Genomic DNA, 14428 nt, shown 5'->3' on the forward strand with positions numbered 1-14428 from the left:
TGCCCTGTGTTCCTGGGTGCTACGCTCGTGACCTTGATTAGGAATCTGATCATCTCTGGGTTTCTTGTGGTCGTGGGGGCCGGAGGGAGCAGCTGGCGGCGTGTGAGGCTCTGCTGAGCTGCCATCCCCGTGCAGACCCCAGGGCAGCTTCTTGGAATTCAGCTAACGCGCCTGCGCCTGCTGTTTCCATTCCATCATGATTGACAGAAACCCAGCACCCCCTGCACCAGATCCACGCCTGCCACCCCCGAGCTGCCTTCTGCTTCCGCCGACTCCCACTCGGACCGGACCGAAAGCTGCTGTGAGCAGGAAGACCAACATGCACATATTTATTGAATCTGGACTTCGGGTAAGAATTAGCATTAAAAGGGATAGGTTGCTTTCAGAGACCACAAACCTTTTGTAAGTCTTCCGCAGAATTAGCCAGGAATGCACACTTCTGCTGGAAATGCCCAATTGTGCATAAGGTGGCTTGGTCCATTTCTTGTATATCTCTTCCAGTAGTTAATAATTGTCATAGGATTAATGGTTCTGATGCAGCGCTTATTAGGATTTCTCAACTGCCTTGCTCAGACGCCTTTTAAATGATTATTTTTAGATAGAATTTTTTTTTTAAAGATCTATTATTTTTTTTATTGGAAAGTCAAATTTCAGAGACAAAAATCTTGTATCCACAGCTTCACTTTTCCAGTGGCTACAACGGCCGGAACTGAGCTGATGCGGAGCCAAGAACCTCCCTTGCGTCTCCCGTGTGTGTGTGCAGGGTCCCAAGGCTTTGGGCCGTCCTCTACTGCTTTCCCAGGCCACAAGCAGGGAGCTGCGTGGGAAGTAAAACAGCTGGGATATGAACTGGCAGCCATGTGGGATTTTGTCACATGCAAGACAAGAACTTTAGTCACCAGGCTACCGCGCTGGGCCCGTGGGAAGGTTTTTGAAACGCAGGTCCGATCATTTGATGTGTCTGTAGAGAGGACCCAGTCCTTCATTTGGGCAGCAGAGTCTAACTTCATGTTGTGCTCCTACAACACACCGGGCAGTTTGCTGACTGCCCCTCAGCTCTGCTCCGTCATCGTGCCCATGCTAGCGTGGGACCTCACCAGCCACTCACCCCTCAAAGGCCCAGCGTTTGCATTTAATTTTTCGTTAGAGTCTTTGTTCCTGGCTAACATCCCTCAAGAGAGGAACCGCATGTGTTGGTCCTGCCTAAGTCCTACTTCTGAGCTCGTGCCTGGAGTCACAGGACAGGCCGCGCAAACACTGGGTAACGGACTTAGCGGCTCAGCTGCCTGCAAGCTCCTTCTTGGCTCACCAGCGTGATCTCTGGCAGCTTCTTATTTTTTTTTTTTTAAAAAATGACTTAAACAGAAACGTTTTAACCTTTCTTACCTCTTAAAATCACTTCCCATTTCTACCACATCTGGTCTTGGGGGCAGATGGGTCAAAGTGTGCTTTTGAAACCTTTTAGCTGTTACATCTGAGCCTGAAGACTTCCAAGATCAAGTCTTCGTGTGAACATGCCCTGGAGATGCTGGACCCTTTCGTGCCTCTGCTCATAGACTGCCTGGCGTCCCGGGACGTGAAGGTGAGTGCTGCCGCTTGGGAGAGCGTGTCCTGCACAGTGCTGGAGCGGCTAGAGGACTGAAAGGGGTTTTGGACATGCTCCAGCACCCCTGTTTTCTGCATTACTTGCAGTCCTGTCTGGCTTGCCAGCGATCGTTGCCAAAGCCTTTCTAGATGTATTGATTGTCTCATTTGGTTCTCATGACTTGAGTGTGAGGGGTGCCGTGGTGTGTCTTTATGTCGGGCAGCGCCACCGTCACCGCGGTCACTGCCACTGCTCCAAGCTACGAAACTAGACATTCTTTCTGATCGTCTCGGCCTCTAAGTATGCATTCATATACTTGCATGCTTTTCGTTCTTTTTTGTTTTGAAAGGTGGATTTGTACAGAGAGAGGAAAGATAGTGACAGCATCTGCTCAATCTGCTCATTTACTCCCCAAATGACTGCACAGGCCAGAGCTGAGCTAATCCAAAGCTGGGAGCCAGGGGCTTCTTTCTGATCTCCCCCATGGGGGCAGAGCCCTAAGGTCTTGATCCATTCTCTGCTTCCTTCTCAGGCTGTAAGCAGAGAGCTGGGTTGGAATTAGAGCAAGCAAGACATGAAACAGTGCCCATTTGGGATACTAGCACTGGTAGGCAGAGGATTAGCTAACTATGCCACCACACTGGCCCCAGTATCTTTTTATTCTTTAATAATTTCTTATTTGAAAGAGAGGGAGAAACATAGATACTGGACGTTTCCCATCTGCTGACTCACTGTGGATGGCCATAGCTCGGGGCAGGCTGAAACCAGGAGCCAGGAACTTCATCCTGGTCTCGCACACTCTGCTGCTTTTCCTAGGCTGTTAGTTAGCATGAAGCTAGACGGGAAGTGAAGCAGCTGGGGCCCAACCTGGAGGCCATCTGTAATGTCAGCACCCCTGGGCAGCTTTCCCTGTTACGCCAGAACACCAGAGCCAAGACAGACATGTTTCTGTCTTGTAGGTGAAAAAGCTAGAGCTAAGGCCAAGTCATAGGTGTAGAATATAAACCTAGATCCCTCATGTCCAGAGGCCTGTACTACTTGCACTTCTTCCATCGCGTGCCTTACAGATGAAGGTACCGAGAGGTCAGCTGCATCCCCACAGGCAGTAGGAAATCGGCGACGGAGCTAGGGTGTAAACTCTGGTCTTTCTGGCCCCCCTGCTTCGTCTGATCCAGCCCACAGAGGCCCCCAGAACAGCCAGTGCAGGTTATATTGTGCAGAGCTAAGCTAGCTGATCCGTTCTAGAAGGCTTGGCCTCAGAGGTTTGGTGATTCTTTGCAATCCCACAGCCCCAGCTTGTTCTTTGCATAGCATTTCACTCTGTTAAGTAATAGTTCATCTTTCCCACGCTTAATTTCTGTTGCAGAAGTGGTGTCCTTCTTGTCACTGAATTATACAGTGGAGTGCCTTGTATACAAAACACTAGCTTAGTAAGCATGGCTCACTTGAAGTGCCAGTCTAGGAAGCAGAGAAGGCATACATGTGCAGTGTCCTTGCTTCTTGTGATCTGCTCTCACTGGTTTATAGACAGGCAGTAATGTCATCGGCATCAGGGAGTGGGAAGCTTCCTGTGCCCCAGGCCACAGTCCTGCCCGAGTGAGCTGTGCACAGCTTCGTTTACTCAGCTTAGCTGCCTGCGGTGTCTGCAGCCTCAGCTGCCGCATCGTCAGTGTGGCCACGTTGACTGGCATTGTCCTTGCAGGTGACCACAGGTGCTTTACAGTGCCTCATCTGGGTGCTGAGGTTCCCTCTGCCTGCCATCGACACCAAGGCAGAAAAGCTCACGAAACACCTCTTCCTTTTGCTCAAGAACTACGCAAAACTTGGGGCAGCAAGGGGTCAGAATTTCCACCTGGTGGTCAACTGTTTCAAGGTGAGCTGTCTTCACTTTGCATTTTGACAAAACCAGGACAGACAGCATCAAGGTTGCCCCGTGTTGCCTTGGTCCAAGTGTTTTCCAGGATCGTTTTCTCAGGCAGTTGCTATTTTGTGTAGAAAAATGTTGAGGTATTATGTCTTACTTCTCTGTACCTAAAGTGTGGAATGTGCTGAGTGCTGACTTCACTGTCATAAATTACAGTGTGTGACTATCCTTGTCAAGAAAGTCAAGTCGTACCAAATAACTGAAAAACAGCTTCAAGTCCTCCTGGCGTACGCTGAGGAAGACATTTACGACACTTCGAGACAAGCTACTGCGTTTGGTCTTCTCAAGGTACCGTGTCACCGCAGCACTGGCTTTTACACTGTGGACAGCAGGTTATGGCAGAGAGCTTCCCTAAATGGCTGGAGCTGGACCAGGGCCAGACCCAGGAACCGGGAGCTCAGTAGCCGAGGGACCCGCTGCTTGAGCCATGCTGATGCCCCTAGGGTCAGAGTCAGGCGGGGACCTTTAATGTGCGACACGCGTGTCCTAACCAGTGCTGCAACCGCTTGTGCAAATTTCTCACCCCAGGTTTAAAAATGATTTGTATTTGTTTATTTTAGAAATACACAGAGAGACATCTGTTTTTCACTTTATATTTTGTTTTGTTGTGTATTTGTTTCAGAGATAGAGGAGAGGCTAATGATTTTTTTTTTAAGATTGATTTATTTTTATTGGAAAGTCAGAGGAGATACAGGAAGATCTTCCACCTGCTGGGTTACTCCCCAAGCGGCTGCAACAGCCAGAGCTGAGCCAGTCTGAAGCCAGGAGCCCGGAGCTTCTTCTTGATCTCCCACACATGTGCAGGGTCCCAAGGCTTTGGGCCATCCTCGATTGCTTTCTCAGGCCACAAGCAGGTAGCTGGATGGGAAGTGGAGCTGCCAGAGAATGTACCAGTGCCCATAATGGGATCCCGGCACATGCAAGGCAGAGACTTTACCCGCTAAGCTACCACACCGAGCCTCCAGAATGATCTTTGATCTGCTGGTTTAGTCCCTAAATGACCCTGACAGGTGAGGCTTGGCCAGGAAAAAAAAACCGGCATCCTGGAACTCCATCCTTGACTCCCTTATGGCTACTGCCTTCTTAGATACATTCGCAGAGAGAACTGGGATTTGAACTGCTGCTCTGTGGTGGCTTCAAGCTGCTACACCACAGCATGTCAGCCCGTGCATCAAATGTCTAGAAAGTGTTGGAATATAGCACTTTAATTAGTAGACAATTCCTGAAAATAAGTAGTGAAATGGCATCAAAGCTTCTTCCTTCTGTCTGCACTAAAACACACTGGAATGAGTCTATCTTTTCCTTTTGTATTTTAGGCTATTTTATCAAGAAAGTTGTTGGTTCCAGAAATTGATGATGTCATGCGGAAAGTATCCAAGTTGGCTATTTCTGCACAAAACGAGCCTGCCAGAGTCCAGTGCAGACAGGTGGGTATTGAGAGATGGCCCCACGGCAGGACCTGGGTCTTGCCTTGTCTACTCAGCTTCTAGTTAGAGGTGTCCACATGGCTGAATTGTGAAGAGCACTGGGGATGTGGTTGCCTTGTGCTGAGACTCGGGTGCCTTCGTGCAGGAGATCAGAGATTTGCTCAACCGAAATGTGAGGAAGGAAGAATGCCCAGCAGTGACTTCTGCAGAAGGTGGAGTGAGGGAGCGGGAGGAGGCGCCTGGGCAGGCCCTGATGTTTTGTTAAAGATGCAGGGAGTTCTTCCAGGACCAGTAAGGAGATATTGAAATCTGTGGGCATTGGAGTGACCCGTGATTGATTTGTGTTTGTGCATTTGTCCTGCCAAGATGGTGTGAGTGCAGGTGATGACCCAGAATGAGGATTTCTGAACTTGGGGGTTGAAGGTATAATTGAGTTGCTGAGGAGGCCAGAGTGGAAGGGAGAAAAAAATGTATTCCACACATCATGGCTTTGTATAACTATATTGCAAAAAAACAGAGTCCTCATTTATGCCTAAAGGGGATGGAGGAAGCAAGTCAGACCTTAGAAAGTTTAATAATTTGCCTTACTTCTCATAGTTTATTACTAAAGAGGAAGATAATCATGGCTTGGAAAATAAGCCTTTGGACCCAGATTAGACACCAAATTCTAGCCTTGTCACATAGACAAGATATTTAACCTCTGTGCCAGTTTCATTCTCTTCAACCATTTAAGAAGATACTCCTATCACTGCTCCCTAAGAGAGCAGTAAGAATTAAGAAAAATTAACGCCATGTTTGGTGCACAGAAGGGATTTAGCAAATGCCTTAGCTGTTGTCATTGGTGTTAGTATTGTCACCCATTGTTACAGTCACACAAGGGGAGGAAATGGGACCGAAGCACAGCCCATACTAGTCCATCCCCTCACCTCTCAAAGAGAAATCTGCCTGCAACGTGCAAGGGAGGGAGCCGTGATTGACAGGCCCGAGGGGGACCGGGACTGGTTTATGTCCTCCGTGTGGGACCAGGACCTGGATTACAGTGTTGGCCTTCCAGGCAGGTTGAGCTTGTGACCTTTGGAAAGGCTGGCGGGTGACTCTTTTAAAGGATTTTTAAAACCTACCAGTATGTCCTAGGAAGCAGCTCAGAACATAGAAATCCTGGAGACTGGAGATGCAAATAATCATCTTGATGGCTTTCGTTCCTAGGTGTTTCTGAAATACCTTCTTGACTATCCCCTGGGCGACAAATTGAGACCAAACTTGGACTTCTTGCTGGCTCAGCTGAAGTAAGCAAGCTCCAAGGCAGGGGCATTGTCCTTTCTTCGCATTAATGAGGCAGCTGTCTGAATGTAGAGACGTGGTCGCTTAGACACCGTGGATGACTCGGGCTTGGTTATCATTGTGCTGAGTCCTATGACTTGTGTGTTTGTGTGAGTGTACGAGTGGCTTGTTAACCCATCTGGTTCTTGGATGTCATTAGAATCCACTTAGGAGAACGTTGGAGATTTATCAAAGTGGCATTTTAAAACTGGGTAGCTTGGTAGAAATATACAACTATTAATATTGAAGAAATGAATGCAGCTTCCTTTTTCTTGAAGAAATAGACTGACACATTGACATATTATTTTAATTTTTTTTAAATGATTATTGGTAAATGCACGGGCTGCTAACCCATCCGCTAATGCTCTTGCCCTAGTTACGAACATGAGACCGGAAGAGAGTCCACCTTGGAGATGATCGCCTATCTCTTTGAGACATTCCCTCAGGTACTGCGGGGCACCCCGACAGACCCTTTGCCCTCTGCCTCCCTGGCTGGCGGAAAACCCTCGGCCCCCCTCCTGTCACAGCAGCCGGGGGAGTCCTCCTGGAGTCTGGGCGTCAATGGCTCTTTTCTTCCAGGGACTTCTCCACGAGAACTGTGGCATGTTCTTTGTTCCTCTTTGTCTCATGGTGGTGAATGATGACTCTGCCATGTGCAAAAAAATGGCGTCCATGACAATCAAATCCTTGCTCAGTAAAATCAGTCTGGAGAAGAAGGACTGGCTGTTTGAAATGGTCACCTCCTGGCTTGGAGCAAAGAAAGTAAGGACTGTTTTCTTAATACTTCATCATCAAGGCTTTGCTTTTTGGCATACATGCTTCGAATATGAATATTATATCATATATTGTTAAGTTAATTTGTCCCAGGTAGCTTTATTATTATCTGGTCACACAAAGAATCTGTTCTTTTTTTGTGTGGGGGGTTGTTTTGTTTTTCGTTTTTTAATTTTTTCTATAACAAATATATTCTTAAAGTTTTAAGAAGTGTCAGAAGTTATAAAAAGTAGCATAAAAAATCAGCTGTGTCCTTATTATTTCAGTAAAGTTGGCAAAGTACTGCATAAATGTAGCATAGCGTACTTAACCTGCCTCTGTTGATAAATAACTTCCTTTCCAGTTTTGCTCCTTTGGTTTCTGGGGTGTACTCTGTGTCATTCTGTCACCTTGTTCTTTACTCTGTCCCCATCGTCAGGGGCCCGCCTTTGCGGATGAGAGACCGTGTACGGCTACGCCATCTGCTGCGATGTTTTTGTGGCAGACCCCCAAAATTTAGGAGGAAGAATGAGACTTGTTGCTATTCCTTTTTCTTTCTAACTGAAAATGTGAAAAAAATATGTACATATAAATACTCAGTGGATAACAATACATGTCACTTACAAAGGAACACTGCTCTGTTGGGGGCGGCGCGAAGGTTTGTGTACAGTATGTTTTTATGTTGCTGATTTCAGACATGAAGAATGTTTCTGGTATTTCTGAAAGTTGATATAACGTGCACTTTGTTTTACACTTTGGGGACCGTGTGAACCTGTGTGAACACTGTGTGATGGTTCACTGCTTTCTGGCAGAGCCTGAACAGACAGCTTGCTGCCCTCATCTGTGGCTTGTTTGTGGAAAACGAAGGCCTCGATTTTGAGAGAAGGCTTAGCACTGTTCTTCCTGTGCTGGAAAGGACGATTGACCCTGACAACTTTCAAGATGTAAGTGCTTTTCTGGAAAATGGAGCTGCCGCCGAGCTTTATACTTTCTCACCTTATGATGGTATGGCTGATAGCGTATCACTTGCATTCAGAAATTAATTTTTTTAGTGGTAAAAACAAGAATCCATTGTAGTTGGAGGTTCTAAAGACCTGCTTCCCATGCAGAATGTTGCAGTTCACGTGCTGGTTCTACTTCTGATCCAGCTTCCTGCTACAGGTGCGAGCTCAGGCACCTGGTTCCCACCACCCGTGTGGAAGACCAGGTGGCATTTTATACTCCTGGCTGCTGCAGCGTAAATAATGGGTAGAAGATCTCTTTGTATAGCTCAGTCATTCCATTTCTCAAAGAAATAAGAACACATTTAAAATAAATAAATACATAAAATAAGAGCTAAAGTAAATTGTCTCTTACAGTATATGAGAAAGTTCTTACTTGGGCAGTGTTGTTCCTTTGGCAATACCTGATTTTTTTTTTTTAGTTGTTCCACTGAGTTTTTTAGAAATTTTTATTTGTCTGCTTATTAAAGGGGGCAAAAGCAGGCAGGAAGAGGGCTTCCATACACTGGTTTATTGCTCAAATGCCTGCAAAAGCAAGCAGCAGAAAGGCAAGCTGGGTCTCCCACAGGGATGGCACGCACCCCATCACTGAAGTGGCCACTGCTGCATCCCAGGGTGTTCCAGCAAAAGCTGGAGTCATGAGCAGGATTGGGACTCTGCACTCAATAAGGTGTGCAGGGATGCCAGCTGGTGTAACTGCCAGGCCAAATGCCTGCCACTCTACAGGGTAGGTGCGCCGCTGGTGCCTGGTGGGCGGAGAGGCAGGGGTACAGCTGAGCATCCCCCCGTGGGTAGGGCAGCCCTCCGCTGCCCAGCAAGGCCCTCTCTGACCTAGAGTGCCAGGAGTGCTGAGCTTGGGACACCCAGGTGTGACTGCAGGCTGCCGTGGAAACATCTACCTGTGTAACCTAACAGAGGTAAGCGTCCTGTCTTAGGTCGTGGAAGAGGCGGAGGAGAAGGCTGCAGACCGCCTGCTCTTCAGCTTTCTCACGCTGATGACTAAGCTCATCAAGGAATGCAACGTTATCCAGCACACCAAGCCTGCAGAGACATGGAGCAAAATCTGGAGTAAGTGTTTCCTTTTTATTTAAAGCTGAAAACAAACATATTACTTACAGTAGAACTGCTGGAAATTGACTTGGGAACTTAGAATAAGAACACTTGAGAATTGAAAGATTCTTTCAGGCTAATTATGGTGAAAATGTCTTTTTCTGGAAAAAAAATATTATGACCAAGAAATAAGACTGCTCGATTTCATTGTATAAGAGGGCATTAATAATTATATAATAAAAGGGAAAAAATTCTCAGTGCTGTTTGCTATTTGATGATACTGTAATGTGCGTGTTTTTTCCTTGCTTGTATTTGTGTATTCCGCATCCTTGCAGTTTTACCCCAGCATGCAGCAGGATGCTGTGACGGACCTACATGTCGTCTGATTCCAGCCAGGGGTTTAGAGAGGCTTGTTGGTTCCATATAGACTTTCCTGTCCTCTTCTGTTGTGCTTGAGTAAGCCTAATATTGTGCTGTAACATATTAGGTATCTAAGTTATTATGTATGTAACCCATGGTATAAATATGTCTAATCTATTTAAACTTTGTGGGATTCGCTAAAGGAAACAAAATATGAATTCAAGATGTTTAATTTGACATGTCCAACTCTGGTTCACCAGAAAAAGAGACACTGGCATGGATGCTCACAGTCCCCTCGTGACGAGCCCAGCGACCGTGAGAAGCAGGGCAGTCACTGTGACCTGCTGTGTGGTGGCTCCACTGAGACCTCTCAAAACACTTGTTCCTATGGGTAGCACATAGAAAGCCCTCAATAAATAATACTTTTCCAGAGAGCTACTTGAAGCTACCAGTGTCACTATCAGACACAAATATATCCAACTACAAATGTGCATTAGTCATTTCAGAAAGTATGAAAATATTGAGTGTGGATACCGATGGAATCCAAAACCAGGCCTTCTGGAACTGGTCCAATTTTAGGGGTACTCGTGTCTCTTCGTGGCCATCTGTTGCCCTGGGCTTGACTCTCCAGTTATCCCAGCATCTCCACCCCTCTTGAGTTCCTTCATCTTCGGTTCCTCACTCAGGCACATAACGGGGCCTGCGTCATCTAGTCATGTTCCCGCTGAAGTCGCAGATCTCTGGGGCATCTGAAGTTGTCTTTTGGTTTCCTAGGTCACGTGCATGCCCACCTGAGACACCCACACAGCTGGGTGTGGCTCACAGCAGCCCAGATCTTTGGATTGCTGTTTTCCTCCTGTCAGCCAGAGGAGCTCGTTCAAAAATGGCATGCCAAAAAAGCTAAAAAGAAGCTCTCGGAACCGGTAGCGGTCCAGTTCCTAACAAGCGACCTTGACCAGAAGGTAACGCAAAATCTTTTCCTTCTCTGGTGACCCTCAGGAGACTTCCTTGTGACTCAGCCCTCTCGTGGAGCGGTCTCCTGGGAAAGTCTTGCAACCAGCAACTCTTGAACAGGTGCATCAGTAGGGGACCGTCAGCAGTTGCACAGGTCACCCCAGACCGTAGGTTTTCCAAAGATAACTATTAGATTTGTGAGTCTATTCAGGCCTCTAATTTGCTCATTCAGCATGGCCATCTTGTTTCTTTCATACTGCTGGAAATGAATACCGTCCTCCCTCCTTCCGAGCTTTGTGAGTCACCGAGCGAGAACATGGCCTTGAAATGTTAGGGCGAGGCCAGTTACGTCTGTCTCTGATTTCCTAGGGCCTGACACAATGTCTGTCTTATAAATGGAACTCTAAATATTGAATAGGCATAGAAAGGAAAAGAGGAAGCAGGGAAAAAAAAGCATCAAAGTGCTCTACCTAGAATTTAAGAATTGTTGCAAGTACCTGACTGGGGTGTGAAAACATCCTGTGAGCTGAAATGCTGAGGGAAGCTAAGAGGAGGCAACTGCGTCGTTGCTGACTGAGAATCTTTGGTTCTTTGGGTTGCTGAGATGGTCATTGGGAGCAAAACCTGGTGCCTCCGGTGTATGATTAGTTATTATGGTTAAGGTTTTTTGTTTTGTTTTTTACTAAATAGTTGATTTCAAAGACAGATAGGAAATAAAAAGAGAAAAATGGATAAATCTTTCGTTTACTAATTTGTTTCTCAAATGGTCATGAAAGCCAGGGCTAGTCCAGACTGAAGTCAGGAGCTAAGAACTCCAGCCAGGTCCCCTGCTCAGGTGACAGGGTCTCCGTTCCTGCGGCCGTCGGCCGCTGCCTTCTCAGGCACGTCGGAAGAAAGCTGGATTGGGAGTGGAGCAACTGGAACTTCAACCAGGCACTCCAGTGTGAGATGTTAGCTTTGGAAATGGCAGCTTACCCTGTGCCACGATGCCAGCCCCTGGGGTTAGTGTTTTGTAAATAATCCATATGTTATTCTTTGCTGTTTTCTTCACAGATGAAAAGCATCGCTCTAGCCTCTTGCCATCAGTTGCATTCCAAGTTCTTAGATCAGTCTCTGGGGGAGCAGGTAAGAATTACAGTCTTCCTGGCTTCATAGGAGAGACCTACTGTGCTCCTGTTTGGCAATCTAGGACTAGGCCAGCGTTTGCTATTTGCTTTGTTTCAACCTGTTTCTGGAAAGTTGGACAACATACAGACATACATCCACATACATGTTTAGCTATGCAGGTGTATCTGGTCAACTCTTGAGTCTACGGTTGGGATAACTCTTGGCTCCATTTGCAAATCCCCAGACAGAACATGCAGGGGCAGCTGACGAAGCTCATTTCATCTTTGCTCTTCGTGTATCTGTTCCACATTGTGACCAAAATTTTGAAGAGAGTTGATTGGCTGATTTTTTTTTCCCATTCCTGTAATGCTGAATTTCCTCAAAGCTTTATCTAAAGACTGCTTTTAGGTGTCATGTCACGAACACTGAACCTGTGGTGCCTGGGCACTGTGGCGGGCTCAGGAAAGAGCAGGGAGGCTTTCAGTGAGTGGCAGAGGGGACACAAGAAACCCTGCCAGGGTAGACAGGGGTGAGGCGGTGCCAAGTTGAACTAGTATTAACTCAGCAGGAGAGAAACTGGGACCTTTCCTTGATCATGGGTCTTTGGGTAAGAGACTGATGTGTGTTGGTGACCACAAGGTTCAGAAAAGGCCTCCAGACCTCATATGTATTCATGGAGGCCAAGTGTCAAGAAAGCAAGGAAAAGCCTGGCGTTGACTTTTTGTGGCCAGACTAGTCTTGGAGAGAGTATAGGCTTCTGACCACTGTGTCTGGGAAAACTTTTGACACACATGACATCTAGCAGGGTAGCCAAACGAGGAAAAAACTCAAAATAGGCTTGGTTTCCTCATTCAGGTAATGAATGCGATGCCTCCATCTGAGGCTGGCAGGTGTCACAGAGATGCTCTCAGTACATGAGTCGGTCATTGTAAAATCAAAATTGATCCACGGGGCCATTTCACCAGCTGGATCAGACGGAACTCAGGAACGGAAGCGCTTCCCGAGCAGTTAAGAACTTAGACTTGCGTTCTGAAGACCTTTGAATTGAGACCAGCCACTTTCGTTTTCTTTTCTTTTCATGTTGAGTCATTTAATAACTCTGAGCCTTTGTTCTTTCCTGTTGTTCGTACCTGACAGGAATGTGTTAAAATAGAATTGAAATGCTACAGTAAATCAACTCATCAGCACTCAAGTAAAAACTATTTTTCTGTAGGATTGTCGAATGAATTTAATAGAAATGGGGATAAAAGTTTACTTTTAAGATGCAAACAAATACTTATTTTATGTGACCTTAAAGGACAGAACTAGACCGAGTACAAGGAAGTTACACACCATTAGGGAAGATCTTCAGATAATTATCAAAAAATTCAGGCATCTGTTTAATAGCAGTTTTTATTTTCTAATTGTAGAATATCTAGTTTACCTTATACTTTAATGAGCACATTTGTTTCAAAATCACAGACTGTCTTCCTTTTTTTTTTTTTTAAGGTTGTTAAGAATTTGTTATTTGTAGCTAAAGTCTTGTATTTGCTGGAACCTGATTGTGGAGACAGAGAAGGTAAAGTCGGAGAAGATGCGGTGGAGCAGGCAGAGGGGGACCCCGAAGAGGTGAAGGACGGGTCTCCCAAGCCAGCCACACTGCTGTGGCTCATCCAGAAATTATCCCGCATGGCGAAGCTGGAGGCCGCATATTCGCCCCGAAACCCCTTAAAGGTAGGACGAAGACTCAGGAAGACCGGAATCAGTCATTTCTTTAAAATATATGTTGCAATGGTTTTGGTGACATGTGAAGTCCTAAGAATTTTACCACCTGAAACTGGTACTGCAGCTGCAAGTACTGGTACTGACAAAATGGGTCCGAGGCAGAATCCTGCTTTCCAAATCAGTGCTGTGTAGTTGAAAGCCTGCATGTTAGCGATGCCTCCTCAGTGAACGCCGTCTGTCCTTACAGAGAACGTGCATCTTCAAGTTCCTCGGCGCCGTGGCCATGGACCTTGGTGTAGACAAGGTGCAGCCCTATCTCCCCGTGATCATCGCGCCTCTGTTTCGAGAACTGAACAGCACCTATTCCGAGCAAGGTAAGCCTCCTGCCCGTCCCGCTGGGCACCTGCTCCTCCGAGTGCCTCCCTCTTCCCGCCGTCCCCCTCCCTGCCAGAGCTCGGGAAGGAGAACGTGTGAGGTTTCAGGATGATGTGGTGAGCCACCCCACAGGCTTGTTTCTGCTGTGTCTGCCGGCCCTCTTCATAAGCCTCCTCGTGTCTGAGACTGAATGTTGCACTCTTGATTTTTTTTAATGTTTCACTCGTAAACAGATTATTCAAAGGAATTGTTCTTTGAAGTGACTCAGCCTCAGAGAACTATGAACAATAGTGAATCATAAAATACTGCATTCTTAATGATCATAGGGGCTGGCATTGGGGCACGGTGATGCTGATGTTCTAAATGAGCCCTGGTTCCAGTCTTGCTGCTTGCCTTCTGATCCAGCTCCCTGCTAGTGCACCTGAGTAAGCAGTGGAAGATTGCCCAGCTGCTTGGCCTCTGTCCCCCGTGTGAGAGACCAAGATGGAGCTCCTGGCCCCTAGTATTGGCCTGGACCTCGACCTGAGCCTTGAGGCCATTTCAGGAGTGTACCAGCACATGGGAGATTTCTGTTGCCTGTGTAATTCCACCTTGCAAATGTCAGTACTTAACAAGAATCATAAGGCAAAAACATAGGCATTATCTTTATTTGCAATATTTCCTAACTATCATTTCAATATTTCCTGTTTTTCTTCTTTATCCTTCCAGATTTATTTACTTATTTGAAAGAGTTATAGAGAGAGGGGGAGAGACAGATTTTGTATTCTCTGGTTCTCTCCCCAAGTGACTATAACAGCCAGGGATAGGCCAGGCTTCATCCAGATCTGTCATGCAGATGGAAAGGGCCTAAACACTTGGGCCATCTTCC

At 46.5% G+C, this 14428-nt stretch overlaps 1 protein-coding gene across 2 annotated transcripts in view; it reads left to right on the forward strand.

Annotated features, from left to right (window-relative positions):
- Positions 1 to 14428, forward strand: part of UTP20 (UTP20 small subunit processome component) — an 86522-nt gene that overhangs the window by 70428 nt on the left and 1666 nt on the right. For both annotated transcript variants that reach the window (XM_040984217.1, XM_040984211.1), the window contains exons 47-60: positions 208 to 349; positions 1466 to 1582; positions 3288 to 3458; positions 3666 to 3797; positions 4826 to 4936; positions 6143 to 6222; positions 6633 to 6702; positions 6836 to 7018; positions 7822 to 7953; positions 8946 to 9078; positions 10195 to 10382; positions 11428 to 11499; positions 12970 to 13194; positions 13433 to 13559. In XM_040984217.1, coding sequence (XP_040840151.1) covers positions 208 to 349; positions 1466 to 1582; positions 3288 to 3458; positions 3666 to 3797; positions 4826 to 4936; positions 6143 to 6222; positions 6633 to 6702; positions 6836 to 7018; positions 7822 to 7953; positions 8946 to 9078; positions 10195 to 10382; positions 11428 to 11499; positions 12970 to 13194; positions 13433 to 13559 — 1883 coding nt within the window. The remainder of the gene's footprint in view (positions 1 to 207; positions 350 to 1465; positions 1583 to 3287; positions 3459 to 3665; positions 3798 to 4825; positions 4937 to 6142; positions 6223 to 6632; positions 6703 to 6835; positions 7019 to 7821; positions 7954 to 8945; positions 9079 to 10194; positions 10383 to 11427; positions 11500 to 12969; positions 13195 to 13432; positions 13560 to 14428) is intronic.

This window comes from Ochotona curzoniae, unplaced genomic scaffold (genome assembly GCF_017591425.1).
Source record: "Ochotona curzoniae isolate NIBS_2020 unplaced genomic scaffold, NIBS_Ocur_1.0 contig_1014, whole genome shotgun sequence".
Taxonomy (NCBI): domain Eukaryota; kingdom Metazoa; phylum Chordata; class Mammalia; order Lagomorpha; family Ochotonidae; genus Ochotona; species Ochotona curzoniae.